At 39.5% G+C, this 20,668-nt stretch overlaps 2 protein-coding genes across 2 annotated transcripts in view; both read right to left on the reverse strand.

Annotated features, from left to right (window-relative positions):
- Positions 1-869: 869 nt before the first annotated feature.
- Positions 870-12,885, reverse strand: zgc:55558 (GTPase KRas). The gene is made up of 5 exons (XM_062036664.1): positions 12,569-12,885; positions 12,092-12,211; positions 8,386-8,564; positions 4,151-4,310; positions 870-1,297 (listed from the first exon to the last, which is right to left on the reverse strand). Exons 2-5 carry the CDS (start codon positions 12,200-12,202, stop codon positions 1,184-1,186), a joined length of 564 nt encoding a protein of 187 aa, XP_061892648.1. The 5' UTR covers positions 12,203-12,211; positions 12,569-12,885; the 3' UTR covers positions 870-1,183.
- A 726-nt stretch (positions 12,886-13,611) lies between these two features.
- slc17a7a (solute carrier family 17 member 7a) overlaps positions 13,612-20,668 on the reverse strand; it is a 46,563-nt gene continuing 39,506 nt past the window's right edge. Inside the window, exons 10-13 of the mRNA XM_062036663.1 lie at positions 17,105-17,215; positions 16,913-17,040; positions 16,782-16,851; positions 13,612-16,710 (exon numbers count right to left, since the gene is read on the reverse strand). Of these exons, the coding sequence (XP_061892647.1) occupies positions 16,424-16,710; positions 16,782-16,851; positions 16,913-17,040; positions 17,105-17,215 (596 nt within the window). The 3' untranslated portion in view covers positions 13,612-16,423. The remainder of the gene's footprint in view (positions 16,711-16,781; positions 16,852-16,912; positions 17,041-17,104; positions 17,216-20,668) is intronic.

Here is a 20,668-nt window from a genome sequence, read left to right on the forward strand (position 1 = left end):
TAAAAGTTCACCTCCAGGCAGCTACAACCCTAAACTAACACCCTCCCCGGATTGCTAATAATCAAATGTAAACAATCAAATGCAGATTCTTTTTCTTATGCCTTCTGATCTCTCTCTCTCTCTCTCTCTCTCTCTCTCTCTCTCTCTCTCTCTCTATGTCCACTACTTGATGTCCATATCCCCCCCCCCACCCCACCCCCCCTCCACACTCCTGATTGTAAATAATGTAAATAATTCAATGTGATTATCTTGTGTGATGACTGTATTATGATGATAGTATATATGATAGTATATATCTGTATCATGAATCAATTTAAGTGGACCCCGACTTAAACAAGTTGAAAAACTTATTCGGGTGTTACCATTTAGTGGTCAATTGTACGGAATATGTACTTCACTGTGCAACCTACTAATAAAAGTCTCAATCAATCAATCAATCAGACATTGTTGAACTAGTAATGTACTTTCACTTTCAAGCTGCTCCACTTCAGGAGGAGCTGCAGACTGGATGTGTGTCAAGTTTCATAAGTCGCCACGCTAAATTTCTGTTACAATGAAACACTTTTATTACTACTATACAAGTTTTAGAGTTTATTGTAGTTTGCTGTTGAAAGTGCAGAATAAAGTATTTGTAATTAATCAGAACTTTTTTTGAAGTTCATGTCCTCTGTTCTCAACTACAAGCAGAAACATAAATAAATACCAACTGGAAAAAAGAAATTATTCTCTTAGGCCAAAAATCCTTAAGTAATTTTGCTACAGCGCCTCCGTGTGGCTACATTTGGTCCACTTGATGTCACTTGGTCAGTGCATGGAATTTGGTTAATGTGGAAGGTTAGTTTTAGGGGGGAAAAAATGACACTAGAGAATAAAATCAAAAAGTTATTTTTATGGACTTGTGCCGAAAATTAATAGCAAAAAACAAAACAAAACTCATGAACGTCACCAGCCTGTTGCCATTTGCCCTGAATGAGTCATCAGTCAAAGTGCAGCGACACTATTTACTGGAGCAACAAATGTTTTTTACCTAAAATTTAAAAAATGCTGCATACTAAACGTTTAGTTTGGGCTTCAGAAAATAAAAGTTCACAGCATTAAATGGAAAACTACATTTCAGATGATGGTACCTACCTGGCATAAGGGAGGGATGGGTGTGTGTGTGTGTGTGTGCGTGGGTGTGTTGCTATAGTATCATGCAACGTCTCTGAGTGTTCTTCTTGCTCTTCTTGTTGCTGCGATTGGTCTCCTTGTATCTTCTGATCTCTCGTACTAGCGAGTAGAACGCTTCCTCCACGCCCTACCAAAAACAAAAAAATCCGGGTCACACTGGTGTAAAAGGACATTAGTAGCACCCTCTATGGGTTGCTTTAAAATGGATTAGGAAGACATGCTAGCATTCGTGTAATACTGCTATATTCAGAGTTTTATAATCAGAGAAATGATCACTGACTTATGGACAATTAGCTGTAAGGCTGCAGCTAACGATTATTTTTCTATCGATTAATCTATAGATTATTTTTTTCGATTAATCGGTTAATCTATAGATTTTTTTTCGATTAATCTATAGATTTTTTTTTTCCTTTTACCGATTATTTTTTTATTCAAAATGAAGATGAAAAAATAAATGTAGGCCATTTTTTTCAAAAGGCATGGCTTTTATTTACAAAAAAAAAGAAGTATGGCCACTCAGTCAACATTGACAACAACATGACTAAATATTCTGTAACAATGTAAACATTTAAAACTTTTAACCTTTAACAAAATTAAAAGTAGCTTATTTGCTTTTTAATGTGCAAATATAAAAGTCAACATCCAGTGCAAATCTTAATATTCTGCAATAGTATAAGCATTTCAAAAGTAAAAGTATTGCTTATTTTGCTTTAAAATGTGCAAAAATAAAGATAAACATCCAATACAAAAAAGTGTAAAACGAAATATTCTGTAACAACAGTGTAAACATTTCAACAAAAGTGAAAGTATTTCTTATTTGCTAAAATGTGCAAAAATAAAGATAAACATCCAATACAAAAAAGTGCCAATCTAAATATTCTGGAGCACTGTAAACATTAAGTATTGCTTTTAAAATGTGCAAAATAAACATCCAGTCCAACACAGTACACAATAACCAATTCTACTCATTCCAGTGAGTGACTAACAGTTGTAATGAAGAAAGGTTAGCATGTCTACATGCTCTGGTTCTTTTCTTGTTTACAATATTCCCAGCAGCTGAAAATAGACGCTCAGAAGGGGTCGATGTGGCTGGAACTGAGAGGTAATTAGCCTTCACCTCAAGCCAGGACTGCGAGCGAGCTGAGCTGCAGTTTAAGTTTCTAGAAGGTCAACGGGCTCATAGTGATGTTACTAGTAGTTGACTGGGAGGTGTTTATTATCATTTGGGGAGAGTCCGCTGCCTGATGCTCACCTGCTAAACACCTATCTGCTCCACGCTGAAGCGCTGACTACATGCGCTCTGAATACACACTGCTGATTGGCTGGTAACGCTCTGAATACGCACTGCTGATTGGCTGGTAACGCTCTGAATACGCACTGCTGATTGGCTGGTAACGCTCTGAATACGCACTGCTGATTGGCTGATAATGCTTCGTGTGTACCAATCAGATGGTTGTGTGGGTGGGACAATGCTGCGTGCTGAGACAGAGGCAGAAGGAGCGAAGCAGCTTGTTAAGACTTTAGCAGCTAAAGTTAGCTTTAGCTTAGAAACTCGTTCGGTACACCCCCGTACCGAACCGAAAGCCCCGTACCGAAACGGTTCAATACAAAACACGTACCGTTACACCCCTAGCAGATACAAATGACACATTCATGTTTTTGTGTAATGATGACAACATATGCTCACGCGGACGATTGACTAGTTGATGGTTGATGGTTTTCTTTTCAAACGTTCGTTCATAGCCGTTGTGCTGCTATGATAGGCCATTTTCGCTCGACACAGTGTGCATAAAACAACATTATTAGGCTGTGTATTGAAATACTTCCACACTTTTGACGACTTTTGGCGTGATTTTTCTCCCTCGCTCGCACCGCTCGCATCGTCTGCTTTGATCGTCTGCTTTGCACTTCGCCATGACGGTAGTGTGACGTAAATATGCGACGCGTCGACGCACAAAAACGGCGTCGACGTATTTACGTAACCGATGACGTCGATTACGTCGACGCATCGTTTCAGCCTTAATTAGCTGCTAAAAACCTTTTGCTTGATGTTTTTTTAACCAATCTTGCTCAAATTTGGAGGTGATATGGTTCAACACCCTAAAAGGTACAGCAAAACATTTCAAGTCAATCTGATTCATGGGGTCAAATCTTGGGGATTAATAACAGCTTCACCATGCGGTGTAGTTTCAGACACAACACGACCTTTTTGAACTGTAGCGGTTCAGAAGTAGAAGAGTTGTACATACAGTGTTGTAATTGTACACCTAACTGTAAATGTGTGTCAACATTAGGGCTGGTATATTGCCCAAGTTCCAAAATTGATTCGATTTCCATTCATAAGGTTCTGAACCGATTAATCACAATTCAATTTGATCTAGACTTAATATTGAAAATGTCTCAAATCTGTTACAAAACACAAATTTGTCTTCACAATAAACAACCTTGGACAGTTTAGAATTTCTTAGAAGTCTCAAAAAGTGCAATTTGGAAATAAAGGAAGTGTAATTGTATTGCCACATTCCATCACTGCAAAATGCATGGAAATATTATTTCAAGTGCAAAATAATAACAGTAATCCTGTAATTCTGAGACTCTTATTTTGCTAGCGCAGTCAGACTGGATGAAATGCTTTATGTATAGATTTTATTGTGTTTGGTTTTACTAGTGCACTTGACAGTGCTGCGTGTAGGAAAATGAAGACGTGCACAAAAGTACCTCCCGAGTGCGTCCTTTAAGTTTTGATCTTACAAGAGTCTGAGCTACAAATATAATCAATACCAGTTTCAGTCAGATGTTTATGATCATTAGCATAGTCTGTGAGTAACACTGCTGCAGCTACAGTGGTGGGCAGGGTAATCGATATTACGCCCTGTGAATCGATGTTGCAACATGTAAAAGATAATTGATGTATAATCCATCAAATGGAGTATTTTACCCAGATACATACAACATCTACTCAGCCATCTTCGCCACCTACCTGTCTGGTTTTGGCGGAGGTCTCCACAAACGGAACGCCGTAGCTTCTGGCCAGCTCCTGTGCCTGTCGCGTCTCCACGGAGCGTGAGCTCAGGTCACTCTTGTTGCCCACCAGCACCATAGGAACACTGTCGCTGTCCTTCACCCTGTTGATCTGCTCTCTGGGAACAGGAAGACCAAGCAACAAGAGATCAAGACCACCTACATACGACTGCTGTATTGTGAGGATGTCGCTGCAATCTTGTTCCTCTTTTGGAGCTCTTTCCAGTTGCACATAAGACACAACTTTTTACAATACTTGACTCTAAACAGCACCGGCAGGAATATTCCGAGTCCTAAAGTAGTACCATAGGCATGACAGCGGCTGTGTGAAAGGAAAAAGCAGAGGCCTGGACAATACTGTGACTCTGGACATTCACTTATAGGACTGCAGCTATCGATTATTTTAGTCATCGAGTAATCTATTGAGTCATTTGTCAGAATAATCGAATAAAACACACTGTCAAACTTCAATGCATCTTTTAGGGAAAATAGTTGAAGAAGGATTTTTCTAACGAACTTCATTATTTCTTCTTATTAATGCACATAACATTGAAATTGTACTTTTACCACAGGAGCATCACGATATGTTATGTTGGAAAAACAAGTACAAAACAACCTGTGTAGCCAAAAACCAGGTAAGAAATAAAGAACCAAACTAAACAAAAAGACTGATAAATGTAGTGACAATGTGTTTAACAATTTAACTTTAACACAAACAACTTTAAAAAATGTATTAATTGGAGGAGCGGTGTTTGGTTTCGGACTAAGAACTTGTTAGCATTAGCATACAAACTGAAGATGTCCTCAAATGTGTTTGAATAAAACATTCGTTATGCAATCTTCTGTTTGCTGCTCTTAAATACAGTATATTACCAAATAGTAGCCCGGGCGTTTATTTCACAAAATGGGGTCAGACCCCGGGCGGCTATTAGGACATGGGCGGTTATTTGCACAAGGCTTTTATTTATTTTTGCACCAGCCTGCACCAGGCCATTATTTGGTTACAATGGTTACTGTCCAGTATTTTTTTTTCGTACAAAAAACTTTAAATGTAAAAGCTATTGTAAACATACAAACAAAAAAACAAGAGATCAACATGAGGTAGGCTATCAAAAGACAAGAGATCAACAAGGCCTCAATATGGCAGTAGTGCAACAATTGTCAAATAGAATACCAATACTAAAAATAAATAAACTTGTTAAATAAAGCAGCCTACGGGGAAAAATAAAATGATGGTACCAAGTACTCAAGTATAAAACCCACCATCAAAACAGAACAATAATACTGTAACAATCCCAGGAATGTAGGCTCATAGACTTCTTCGTTTGTCTTGTCCTTATTATACAAGATGCAATGTAACCACACAACAGCTCCAATGTGCGTCTCTCCTCTTTCCCGGGAAAACTCGAACCAACACTTCCTATCAACAATGTCACTTCCCTAACTTCCCCGGAAGTCCCACCCCCCCAGCCAAAGCCATTGGCTAACACCCCGTAGCCAGCTGCTACATCACTGTCACTTAAATAAAATAAAGGCTACAGTACTCCCAAGTTTTAAATAAAGCAGCATACGTGATGTATCCACTGACACAAATTAGCATCAAGCTCGTCGCTCACTTTCTTCCTACCTCCACCAGATAAGCGAGCCCGTTTTCCATCGATTGCCGACTGAGATAGTAGTTCTCCCTTTTTTGTTTCCATTCTCTTACACGTTTTGGGTCAATGTTCAACTGCCTGGCCGCTGCCAAACCAGAATTCTGCTCCGCATACTTCACAACCGCAAGCTTGAACTTTAAGTCAAACTTTCTGTTCTTCTTCCCCCTTAAAGTATTCCCGTCCATCAGTTGTGGTGTACCGGTATCCTGTTCATTCAACTCACTGCTACTGTTGCTTGCCATGTTGAAACTTTTCCTCGTGGGTTTGTTGTTGTCGTTGAGTGTGTGTTACGCTATATGCGGTGACCCATTGCAATATGTTGATTACCCAGAATCCCCACGTAAAGTCTGCTGTTACCGTAATTACCAGAATTACTGCACCTTTGCTTTTCCTTTTAGCTTATAAATTGGGTTTAAGGAAATCAATATGATTTTAATCTAAATTATGCAAATAACAGCCCATGGGCGGCTATTTGGACATGGGTGGTTATTAGGAAGAGGCGTTTAATTCACAAAATGGGTTCAGACCCCGGGCGGCTATTAGGACATGGGCGGTTATTTGCACAAGGGCGTTTATTTGGTTTTTGGTCATGTTGTATCACTGGTGTAGTGATATTGTGAAATGTTAGCTCTGTTTGACAGTGAAAACATTTCAACACAATGTCGGTCTTTTTTGGACCCTTTGCTCTCTTTCCACCTTATCGTTTTTCTTTGAGCCATCTTGCTCCGCTGGTCCCGCCACACACACTCACACAAGCCACATTACCAGCAGTGTGAGCTGCATCACCAATAGGTGCATCACTCGGTCATGGAGCAGTCTTGTGAAAACATATGTCGGCGTGTTTTACTCATTAAAAATCATCAAATCAACAAAATACAAATCGATGCTTTTTTTCCTAATCGAATTGCTACAGCCCTACTCACTGATTCTTTGTAGAAAGATACTGTGTTGCTGTTTGAACCGGCTTTGCTGGGTTCTGTGTGAAATGCACAGATAAATACCTTTGTCATCTTCTGTAACCACTCACCAGCAGTGTGGGAGAGGCTCCTCAGAGTCGTGTATAGTGAGAGTTGGCCATGTGACTACAGGGCGCCATTACTGCTACTAACTTTGAGCTGATGCTGTGTTTGCGGCGCTTCCTCGTTAGTATTTCGACATGTAAAAATGCCACAAATACAAATAGACGGAGATTAAATGAGTAAAATAAACCACATTATGAGTGTAATAATAGATGAGAAAACGACCTGGGAATTTCATATACAAAATATAAAACAAGTGGCAAAAAATACATCAATAAAGAATAAAGCACAATATGTTCTGGACCAAAAATCACTCCATATTCTATACTGCTCGCTACCATATCTGAGTTAATGAGCTGAAATATGGGGAAATAAATACAATAGCACTCTTGATCACATAGCATAATACAAAAAAGAAAGATCAATCAATCAATCAATGTTTATTTATGAGTTAGAATAATAAATAATGAGTGATACGTACAGTGATTACAAATACATTGGAGGCAGACACCACAGTTAACATACTTCACACAAAAGTCATAATTTCTAAGTGATTGTTGGTCCAAAACTAATAAAAGATTTTAGCAAAATGAGGGTAATAAGTTTTGTTTTTTTCGGCCGTTCTGTGTATTTTTTTTACCTTTATTGCACCGTCAGGTGCATGTTAGATGGTCCGCTGGTCACAAAACACTGCATTAATGTATAAAGCGCAAAATTATACTTTTACAAAATAAAAGCATGTTTTATTGTAAATTTATGAGCTGGAGTCTGTTTAGAACTATTTTAGACGTATTAATATGGTTTAGTTTGTTAGAAAAACTAATGTCAGAACGACTGCAATGCATGCATCCGTGCACAGCCGCACACGTCATCGGTAGCAATCATGGCGCAAGTTTAGTTGGCCAGACTCTCTTTCTACATGGCGCTGAGGCTCCTGAATCGACAGCACCTCTGCTGGTTGCAGCCAAATAGTGCACTTCATTTTGCCACAATTGCTTCAAGACAGGACTAATCAATTGATTATTGCACACATTACTATCCTATTAGTTGTCGCCGTAGTGAACCACTACTAGTGTGCATAAATCAGTGACTGTAGGTAACATTTAATGGATGTGATCACATTACATGCACTACTGTATGTACATTTAAAAGCATCCCTCAGCTTCCTTTACACAATTTCCAGTTAGTACAAATATAACCCAAAGGAAATCAAATCTAAACCCACGCACGCATGTCAGTTCAGACACTTTGTATTAGTGTCATTTCAGAATCACAGGAATAAAGACAAACTTAAGAGGGTTTTGTTCTATTTTTGTGTCTTTGGTTTAGACCTACAGTATGTTTCCAAAAACAACACCATCAAACAAGTTCAAATAGAGTTCTGTGCAAGAGGAACTTTCAAACAATCATTGTTCTTTTAGTATGTTAGCGTTCATGTCGCTGACGTCAAGTGTGCACATGCTGCAGGGCTTTTATTTTGACACTTTCAACTCTCCCTCCTATACAGCCATAGCAGGTACCTGTAGAGGTGAACATCCTCAAAGGACTTGGTGTTGTTGATGGCGTACACGCAGAGGAAGCCCTCCCCTGTCCTCATGTATTGGTCCCTCATGGCGCTGTACTCCTCCTGACCCGCAGTGTCCAGGATGTCCAACAGACACGTCTCTCCGTCGATCACCACCTGCTTCCTGTAGGAGTCCTGCGAGCGGCACAGGACAGCATTAGCACTTTAGCAAACACGCACACTGAAATTCTGTACCTTAGTGAACGCTTTGTGGCGCAACCAGTTGAACTGTTTGTCAATGAACTAGTTGGACATCTTAAAGCCATGACAGAGATAACGGTCAGAGAATTAAGCCAATAAAATACATATTGTTGACACAATACACTGCTAAAAAAGATGACATGACACTCTTTGTCGCCAGTGAGCCTTGCTGGCTGTCATTCAGAAACCATCACATTAACTTGGTTTGGTTTAGGTTTATTTCTAACATGTAAAGTGGCACACCATAAAATTTACATATCTCTTAGGGGTTGTTTGAAAAGGAGTAGGAATCATTTTCTTCATTTTGTTTTAACCGGGTTTGATTGTGTGCTTGATGGATATTTTTCAGTACTATTATTCTTTTGTATCACCACTAGAGTCCTTATTGATTAAGTTTTTGACATATTTTATGTTTAAAATGTATATTCAGTTACAACTTTATAAAAGGGGAAAAGTGCAGTTTCCCTTTAAAAGCAAACACCCTACTAACTTGATACTATATGTTTTTTAACAAATAGAATGCAGCATAGAACCACCACAACATCACAAGAAAGATTTTTTATCCGAGTAGTGAGGATTATTTTGAATTTAGCACCTCCAGAAAGATACAACCATCCCATCCGTCGGTCGTCATCCCAGTAGGAGACGACATTGTAAGTCACTGTTTTATGTTCTTGTTGAAAAAGTTTAGTACCGTACATAGCAACCAACACTTCCTTTGCTACGGGCATTATGAAATCAATGGTGCCAAAAAGAGAAGCTATGGTAATGTCTCAAATTAGCAAAACATTGTAAATATTACATGTAATTGTGAATTGCTGGTGACTACAATACATACTTACGATACAGGCCAAAGGTTTGGACAAACCTTCTCATTCAATGTGTTTTCTTTGTTTTCATGACTATTTACATTGTAGATTGTCACTAGATTTACACATGTGGAGTTATGTACTTAACAAAAAAGGTGAAATAACTGAAAACATGTTTTATATTCTAGTTTCTTCCAAACAGCCACCCTTTGCTCTGATTACGGCTTTGCACACTCTTGGGCATTCTCTCCACGAACTTCAAGAGGTAGTCACCTGAAATGGTTTTCACTTCACAGGTGTGCCTTATCAGGGTTGATTAGTGGAATTTCTTGCTTTATCAATGGGGTTGGAACCATTATTTGAAATGTTAGTGCTACATGATAACACTCCAAGGCTCTCACAAAGTCTGCCATTAGTGGTAGCAAACACAGAAAGTGTTCTCCTCGTTACTGGCGGACGTAACGTTTGTTGCCAGGCGCTCTGTCAAACCAGTGCACCCAGGAAAGAAGTTACAGTAATGTTTAAAATGACACAAATACTGTAAATACTACATGTTAGGATGAATGTGTGTGTTACTACCTTACATACAGTACAGGCCAAATGTTTGGACACACCTTCTCATTCACAACACAACTGATGGTCCCAACCCCATTGATAAAACAAGAAATTCCACTAATCAACCATAAGACACAGCTGTGAAGTGAAAACCATTTCAGGTGACTACCTCTTGAAGCTCATCGAGAGAATGCCAAGAGTGTGCAAAGCAGTAACCAGAGCAAAGGGTGGCTGTTTCGAAGAAAATAGAATATAAAATATGTTCACCTTTTTTTGTTAGGTACACAACTCCACATGTGTTCATTCATAAATTTGATGCCTTCGGTGACAATCTACAATGTAAATAGTCATGAACATAAAGAAAACGCATTGAATGAGGAGAAGGTGTGTCCAAACTTTTGGCCTGTACTGTACATACAGCATGTGTTTAAAGCTTTTTTGAATGGTTTTTAGAGGGCTTTATAGGTGGAATAGATTGTATTCCCATTACCTGCATCTTTTAACTCTTATTTCTCTTTATAATTTACAAGGCACAGAAAAAGGGGAAGACGTTTGAACATTAAGGATTGAAGCTGATGGGCAAAATTCCATAAAAAGTGGAGTTTACACTACACCAAAAGTAAAACAGACACCATGTAACCCACAAAGGAGATAATAGTGAAAGACATGGCATGATAACATTAAAGCATTATTAATGATTATTCTGAATATCTTGTTGTATCATCTCCAGAAAGATACAACAATCCTATCAGTCAGTCGGCATCACAGTAGGAGACGACATTGCAAGTCACTGTTTTATGTTCTTGTTGAACACGTTTAGATACATAGCAACCAACCTTCCTTTGCTATGGGCATTATGAAATCAATGATGCCAAAAAGAGAAGTTTTGGTATTGCCTCATATGAGCAAAATATTGTAAATACTACATGTAATTGTGAATTGCTGGTTACTACAATACATACTTACAGAACAGGCCAAAAGTTTGGACACACCTTCTCATTCAATGTGGGTAGTGGTGTAGTGTAGTGAATTATATTTATATAGCGCTTTTCTCTAGTGACTCAAAGCGCTTTTACATAGTGAAACCCAATATCTAAGTTACATTTAAACCACTGTGGGTGGCACTGGGAGCAGGTGGGTAAAGTGTCTTGCCCAAGGACACAACGGCAGTGACTTGGATGGCGAAAGCGGGAATCGAACCTGGAACCCTCAATTTGCTGGCACGGCCTCTCTACCAACCGAGCAATGCCGCCCCACTTTAGTATGGGGAACATATTCTAAGTAAACTCCACTTTTTATGGAATTTTGCCTATCAGCTTCAATCTTAATGTTCAAACGTCTTCCCCTTTTCTGTGGCTTGTAAATTTTAAAGATAAGTAAGAGGTAAGAGATGCAGGTAATGGTAATACAATCTATTCCACCTATAAAGCCCTCTAAAAAACATTCAACAAAGCTTTAAACACATGCTGTATGTACAGTACAGGCCAAAAGTTTGGACACCTTCTCATTCAATGTGTTTTCTTTATGTTCATGACTATTTACATTGTAGATTGTCACTGAAGGCATCAAAACTATGAATGAACACACATGGAGTGATGTACTTAACAAAAAAAGGTGAAATAACTGAAAACATGTTTTATATTCTAGATTCTTCAAAATAGCCACCCTTTGCTCTGATTACTGCTTTGCACACTATTGGCATTCCCTCGATGAGCTTCAAGAGATAGTTTTCACTTCACAGGTGTGCCTTAGTGGAATTTATTGCTTTATCAATGAGGTGTGTTGTGAATGAGAAGGTGTGTCCAAACTTTTGGCCTATACTGTACATACAGCATTTGTTTAAAGCTTTGTTGAATGGTTTTTAGAGGGCTTTATAGGTGGAATAGATTTTATTTCCATTACCTGCATCTCTTACCTCTTATTTCTCTTTAAAATTTACAAGGCACAGAAAAGGGGAAGACGTTTGAATATTAAGTATTGAAGCTGATGAGAAAAATTCTCAAAAAGTGGAGTTTACATTACACCAAAAGTAAAACAGACACCACGGAGAGAGAAAAGTGAAAGACATGGCACGATAACGTTAAAGGTCCTTCGCACCTCAATGGTGGGATCATATTCATCCACAAAGTGATTCTGGATGAGCTGGATGGTGAGCGCACTCTTGCCAACGCCTCCTGCACCGACCACCACAAGCTTGTACTCGGTCATGCCTGCAAACTGCCAGCAAAACAACAAACATGTCAGCAAAAAATCAACAAAATACGACGTTGCCGATGACACGCAGGTGAAGCTGATAGCATCTGATCTTATCCACCGTCAACATGGCTACCCAGATTTAACTTTTAACACAGTTACGTCACTGCTGTAGTTAATGACTTGCACTTTTTTTGATTGATTGAAACTTTTATTAGTAGGTTGCACAGTTCAGTACATATTCCGTACAATTGACCACTAAATGGTAACACCCGAATAAGTTTTTCAACTTGTTTAAGTCGGGGTCCACGTAAATCAATTCAAGTCCATATTATGTCAAAAAAATATATACAAATTTAAAAAAACATACAAAACACTTACCTTAGTAAATGACTGATAAGAGGGTGCAAGTTGACAGGTCACTATAGCCAATGTATGAGATTTGCTAGCTACATAGCTTTAGCTTCAGACTATTTCCTTCCTCAAACACACACGAAGAAACACTTTAAAAGAAGCCCCCAAGCCTTTTTCCGGGCTACAGCTGTATGTCAAAACGTCGACGAATATAAAGAGCACAAGTAGTTGACTACGTAAAAGTTGTGAACAAATAAACACCGGAATTGATAGAGATCCTCATTAAACCTCCATTGCGGTTCAAGCAGTCCAAATCATTATATTAATCCCCCCTCGGCAAACCACCAATCAAACGAGGGCTTTGAAACTGACGTCAGAGTGGACTAATCGCTGTAGAGATTTGATTTATAATCCCGCCTATTTTTGAATGAACTGTCCAATCATACATTTGAATGACGATAGTTAGGCGTGGTCTCAGGGTAACTTCGCGACACTTGAAATACTGAGCGTTGACAGCACTAGCATACACCGTATGAGATAAATGACTATGAATGAGAGGTTTTAACAAGAAAATGTACTCCAGATTGAAGTTGTCATTAAAATGCTGGTAGAACAAGTGTCGTCGAACAAAACAGCAGTTAAGAGTGTACCGGTTTACCCATTTTCGTTGGTCGTTTACTACCCTCTAGTGGTCACAGTGCAGAACACGCAGCATCAATGCAGATGGATAACGGAAGTTACGGAACAAACACACACGCACACACACACACACGCACACGCAAACACACGCACACACACGAACACACGCACACACAAACACACGCACACACAGGTCCACCATCCTGACATTGTGACGTTCATGTTGCTGCCACACTCTCCCACTGAGTGCATCTGCTCTCCTATCTAATCTTTGCCTAAAATCACAGAGATAATCCCGTGTCCATCTGTCCTGAGAAAAAGAGACAGAATGACAGGAAACCGATTACAAAAAAATAAAAATAAAGAAAGTGATAGAAAATAAAAAATAAAAAGTGAAACAAAAAGTACGACTGAAATCAACAGCGACACGCTTTAAATTGCTGCCTAAATTTTATTATACACCAGGATATTTCACATTTACATCCTTTGTACACATTTTTTTTTGCAATCTTAAAATATTTTCACTAATTTCCCATTAAGTTTTAACACATCTCATTAGGAGCAAGGAAGACGGCAATGGAATAAACTATGAGTCAAAAAAGAAAGTCCATTAAAAATACACAAATACAACATTGACAACTGAAAAGTTTTCACAGAATTATCATTCATATTGTTATAACATTTAACTTTAGAAATTAAATAAATAAATAATTTTAAAAAAAAAACATTCCTGCAGTGTATTTTGCTCCCCAGAGAATGAGATCAAATCACCTTTAACTTTGAAGCGATGCCTGTGCATTATTGCGACTTGTGAGTGCATGCAGTGTTTTTGTATCCTTCCTGTCTTGAGTCTCTTGGCTCTGTCTATATGCTGGTGCACAGAGCTCCCCTCGACTCCATTACCCAGCTGCCAATGCATCACTGCTTTAAAGGGGGTATACAAAAAACCCCACACTTTAAAAAATAAATAAAAATAAAATAAAAGATATGTTTCATTAAGTGTGCCAAATACAGTGTGCCGCCACTCTCCCTGCACGCGTGGTGCATTTGAGTGAGACCACCTTGTGTTAAAGGAGTACAGGAAAGGAGGTGGGGGTGCACTGCTGTGCTCATTACAACATGCTCACTGCACAAGGTTTCAGCACCTGTACCCAACCGACACAACAGCACAGTCACTATCACACACACATAGACAACCTCACACACTGAATTCGAATGTCCCCCCTCCCTTTGTTTGGGTACTAGAAAGAACTGCTTTGATGGAGGAAAACAAAGCAGTGAGGACAGAAAAAGGAAAAACACACACCGTGTTTTGGCCATCCTCTACCTGACATCCCGGCCCGAGTGTCGGATGATTTAGTCGGGATACTTTGCCTTGTGACCCATGAGCCTAGATGGGTATGACCCAGTTAGGTCAGACTCGGGTCAGTGTCATGTAGGCATGTTTGTGCACAAGCTCCAGCATGTGTCAAATATGCACATGAAAGGAGGCTTGTCATAGTGCAACAAATAAGCACCTTTTTTACCCCTTGATGATTGTTTATCGTAACATTTTTGCATTCAAGTCAGGGGTGTCCAAAGTGCAGCAAAAAAATTTAGCAAGCACCTTTTTTACCCCTTGATGATTGTTTATCGTAACATTTTTGCATTTAAGTCAGGGGTGTCCAAAGTGCAGCAAAAAAATTTAGCAGGCCGCCACACATTCTAAAAAGAGTAGACAAAAAAACATAAAAAGTGGGATAAAAGAGCAAATAGGTGTAAAGTAGTGAGAAAAAGCTGAAATGTTGACACTAAAAACTTGCTTCTCAAGACCGACACTGAACTTAATTTATTTTTTTTTATTTAGATTTGGCAGTACTTTGATTGCACCTGTCTTTGGGACAGCTTCTTTTTCGCAGCAGGCGTCTTATTACGCTAGCTAACATTTTTTATTTGGTGCAAATAACACTCGAAATGTCTTCTTCCTCAGAAACCGCGACAAAGTCTCATAGTGATCGATGTTACGTTTGTTTTATATGAGCTCAGGAGAAGTTTACAATACAAGCTCACCCTAACCCACCTGCACCACAGTATGGGTAATCTGCCCTCATTTGAACATTTACAATTTTATTTATTTTCTTTTTAACATTATTGGATATTGAATTATCAAACACCCCTAATAGAAACAAAAAAACACATGCAGTTGTTTTCTTTCCTATTTAATAGAGGTGTTCTTAACCTCGGGGTCCAACTTTTCCACTGCAGAGTGGAAAACTCAAAAATTAACATTGAATTAGTAATCTTACTCTTGATTTTAATGGTATTCAATAATTATATCTAACCTACTTACAGTTTGCAACCTTGTCAAATGACATGAAACCATGTACTAATCCCAAAGAGTATTACTTATTTAACACATAAACCTTAGGCTGAGGTCAGGCTGATTAGACAATTAAGTACTAACCCAATATACTGCATAAAAAGGGACTCATAAATAACTGCCGAAAAATACATTTACTTTCAATTATGTTGCGCTAAAATGAATAAACAAAATTATTATGTTTCTTAACTGAACTATCAATAAAATTAAAGTGCAAATGAAAATACATCTTCACCACTTTAGTCATGAATATTGCACCTAAGAAGCTTCTCTCACTTTAGCTCCAGACCTCTTCTGTTTGTTTGAGATTATCATGACTACCACAGGTGGTGGAAAAGTGTACTACAACTGAGCAAAGCTGTGGCCTACACAGACCACACCTGAGAACATTTTTTGGCAGCCCATTAACGGTGGTTATGGTTAAAAAATACTGCTTAAAAATCCCAATAACTTATTGGCTTTGCAAATGAAAAATAACAAAATGGCCCTTTGCAGAAAATGTTTGGACACCCGTGATTTAAGTAGATTCCCTAACACTAAAAATAAAAACATGTTACAATATGAAATACAACACAATGGGAACAGTGTAAGAGAAAGGTGTTGCTGTACTTCCTCTTCTGTGATGTCATGGAAATGGACCAATCATAGCGAGCCAAGCTCCAAAAAGGAGGCGTGGGCGATGAGATGAGCAAATAAATAGTGTACGTGTTGATGTATTTTGTTTAGCACTGACGTACACAAATGTAGCCACACACACTCACACACACGCACACAGAAAAAGGATACTTTTGTCATTGTGCAAACGCACACAGCAAGTTCTTCCTGTTTTGCAGTGACTTACAACCTCCCTCCTTGATTAATATTTGTTGCATCAGTTTTTTTCCCTACGTCAGCTTCTTCTCCTCGACGCCCCTGCTCGTGTATGAGTTGTACCCAGGCGGCTGCACGTACTCCTCTGACTTATCCCAGTCCGAAACCCATCCAGGGCCGCCTCCTCCGCCGCCGTTTGTACCGACCGCCTGTTGGCTCATGGCGCCGTACTGGCCACCGCCGCCACGGTAGAGGTCCTCCGTCTCGTTGGCCAGCTCGTCTTCGTCGATGATGCCGCACTTCTCCTCGCTGGTGTCCTCGATGTCGGCCCACGCCTGCTTTTCCCCCGATGCAAAGAGTCCTAGCAAGAAAGAGAAAGAAGGTCTTTAAAGACGTCTTCTTCCAACAGAAGATTCAAATTTCAAGTCTTACCGTAGAAAATGACTCCTCCATAATGAACCAAGGACGCTATAAGGAAGACGTACTGCCACTCATCACGTGTCTGCAGGAATGGCGGAAATTAGAATCTTAACATTTTGACTGACACATGCCTTTTTTCTTACCTTATGTTTAGTCATGGCGCCCACGATGAGAGGACACACCATTCCTGACAATGTCCCCACCCCGTTTGAGATGCCCATCAGTATGCTGGCGTAACGCGGGGCGATGTCCAGGTGGTTGACATTAAAACCTGCGTGTGCACCAAGCAAAGTGTGAAAAACACTCCAATTGAGGATTTGATGTCCATCTTGTACCTGAGATAGCGAAGCCGCTGAAGCCGACGGCGAGGACCAGGAAGGAGATGGCCACGCCTTTAGTGTGCGAATATCCCACCACCAGCAGGAGGGTGGCCTCCATCCCAAACCCTGAAAACACCCCGGATTACAAACATTAAAATTAGGGCTGTCAAAAATAACAAAGTTAACACATGAGATTAATCACCAAAAACATTGCATTAATCATGTACAGTAGGAAAGGGATTCATATCACATTGCATATTTATCTATGTTCTTATGTTTTTATGTGTTATGAATTTGCACTAAATTAGTTTTGCTTGCAATTTCGTTGTACAATGTACAATGACAATAAAGATACATTCTATTCTATTCTATTCTATATGGCCCCATTCCTGGGTGGATCTCGCGTGAGAGGAAGAGGGAGGGTCAATCATTTTGTAATGCAGTCTGCTGAAAATCATGAGAAGCAACTGACTCTGTGGTCGGATTTGGAGCTGCCACAAAATACATTTGAAAATTTACTGCTATCTGGCGGCTAGACTGGATGGTGCACGACCCAAATTTGTCACGCTTCATGTGTCAGGTACACCGTGAATCCCCTTTCTAACCGCGGTAGGATATCTGAAAGGCGGCACTGGTTGTTGTACAGTCAGTGATCAGGTCAATGCATACGTTAGAAGGGCTGCAATGATTAATCGATTATTTGTTTAATGATAAATAGCACCCCCCGCGACCCCAAAAGGGACAAGCGGTAGAAAATGGATGGATGGATGGATAGATAAATGATTTTTAAAAATCCGGTCCGCATGGAGTGCCCGGAACTTTAAATACACGGACGTAGTTTCCGCACGGCCTTTGCAATAGAGCACACAAGAGAGCGTTGGTGTGTTGGACCATGATCTGTGTGGCGAATAATTTATTCTTAAATTGTTACGAGACAAAAAATGATTACATAAAATAACAAAATAGTACAGACAAAATCCAGCATAGAAATGTAAAGAATATACAAACCCCGCTCCATATGAGTTGGGAAATTGTGTTAGATGTACAAACCCCGTTTCCATATGAGTTGGGAAATTGTGTTAGATGTAAATATAAACGGAATACAATGATTTGCAAATCATTTTCAACCCATATTCAATTGAATATGCTACAAAGACAACACATTTGATGTTCAAACTGATAAACATTTTTTTTTTTTGCAAATAATCATTAACTTTAGAATTTGATGCCAGCAACACATGACAAAGAAGTTGGGAAAGGTGGCAATAAATACTGATAAAGTTGAGGAATGCTCATCAAACACTTATTTGGAACATCCCACAGGTGAACAGGCAAATTGGGAACAGGTGGGTGCCATGATTGGGTCTAAAAGTAGATTCCATGAAATGCTCAGTCATTCACAAACAAGGATGGGGCGAGGGTCACCACTTTGTCAACAAATGCGTGAGCAAATTGTTTAACAGTTTAAGAAAAACCTTTCTCAACCAGCTATTGCAAGGAATTTAGGGATTTCACCATCTACGGTCCGTAATATCATCAAAGGGTTCAGAGAATCTGGAGAAATCACTGCACGTAAGCAGCTAAGCCCGTGACCTTCGATCCCTCAGGCTGTACTGCATCAACAAGCGACATCAGTGTAAGGCTGCAGCTAACGATTATTTTTCTATCGATTAGTCTATAGATTATTTTTTCGATTAATCGGTTAATCTATAGATTATTATTTTTTTCGATTAATCTATAAATTATTTTTCCTTTTACCGATTTTTTTTTTTTATTTAAAATGAAGATGAAAAAATAAATGTAGGCCCGTTTTTTCAAAAGGCATGGCTTTTATTTACAAAAAAAAGAAGTATGGCCACTCAGTCAACATTGACAACAACATGACAAAATATTCTGTAACAATGTAAACATTTAAAACTTTTAACATTTAACAAAATTAAAAGTAGCTTATTTGCTTTTTAATGTGCAAATATAAAAGTAAACATCCCGTGCAAATCTTAATATTCTGCAATAGTATAAGCATTTCAAAAGTAAAAGTATTGCTTATTTTGCTTTAAAATGTGCAAAAATAAAGATAAACATCCAATACAAAAAAGTGCCAATCTAAATATTCTGGAGCACTGTAAACATTAAGTATTGCTTTTAAAATGTGCAAAATAAACATCCAGTCCAACACAGTACACAATAACCAATTCTACTCATTCCAGTGAGTGACTAATAGTTGTAATGAAGAAAGTTTAGCATGTCTACATGCTCTGGTTCTTTTCTTGTTTACAATATTCCCAGCAGCTGAAAATAGGCGCTCAGAAGGGGTCGATGTGGCTGGAACTGAGAGCTAATTAGCCTTCACCTCAAGCCAGGACTGCGAGTGAGCTGAGCTGCAGTTTAAGTTTCTAGAAGGTCAACGGGCTCATAGTGAAGTTACTAGTAGTTGACTGGGAGGTGTTTATTATCATTTGAGGAGAGTCCGCTGCCTGATGCTCACCTGCTAAACACCTATCTGCTCCACGCTGAAGCGCTGACTACATGCGCTCTGAATACGCACTGCTGATTGGCTGCTAACGCTCTGAATACGCACTGCTGATTGGCTGTTAGCGCTTTCTGTGTACCAATCAGATGGTTGTGTGGGTGGGACAATGCTGCGTGCTGAGACAGAAGCAGAAGGAGCAAAGCAGCTTGTTAACACTTTAGCTTTAGCTTAGAAACTCGTTCGGTACACCCCCGTACCCAACCGAAAGCCCCATACCGAAACAGTTCAATACAAAACACGTACCGTTACACCCCTAGCAGATACAAATGACACATTCATGTTTTTGTGTAATGATGACAACGTATGCTCACGCGGACGATTGACTAGTTGATGGTTGATGGTTTTCTTTTCAAATGTTCGTTCATAGCCGTTGTGCTGCTATGATAGGCCATTTCCGCTGGACACAGTGTGCATACAACAACATTATTAGGCTGTGTATTGAAATACTCCCACACTTTTGGCGTGATTTTTTCCCCCTCGCTCGCACCGTCTGCTTTGCGGTCCGCCATGACGGTAGTGTGACGTAAATATGCGACGCGTCGACGCACAAAAACGGCGTCGACATATTTACGTAACCGATGACGTCAACTACGTCGGCACGTCGTTTCAGCCTTACATCAGTGTGTAAAGGATGTCACCACATGGGCTCAGGAACACTTCAGAAACCCACTGTCAGTAACTACAGTTGGTCGCTACACCTGTAAGTGCAAGTTAAAACTCTCCTATGCAAGGCGAAAACCCTTTATCAACAACACCCAGAAACGCCGTCGGCTTCGCTGGGCCTGAGCTCATCTAAGATGGACTGATACAAAGTGGAAAAGTGTTCTGTGGTCTGACAAGTCCACATTTCAAATTGTTTTTGGAAACTGTGGACGTCGTGTCCTCCGGACCAAAGAGGAAAAGAACCATCCGGATTGTTATAGGCGCAAAGTTGAAAAGCCAGCATCTGTGATGGTATGGGGGTGTATTAGTGCCCAAGACATGGTTAACTTACACATCTGTGAAGGAGCCATTAATGCTAAAAGGTACATACAGGTTTTGGAGCAACA

The sequence above is a fragment of the Entelurus aequoreus genome, linkage group LG25 (assembly GCF_033978785.1).
Source record: "Entelurus aequoreus isolate RoL-2023_Sb linkage group LG25, RoL_Eaeq_v1.1, whole genome shotgun sequence".
Lineage (NCBI taxonomy): Eukaryota > Metazoa > Chordata > Actinopteri > Syngnathiformes > Syngnathidae > Entelurus > Entelurus aequoreus.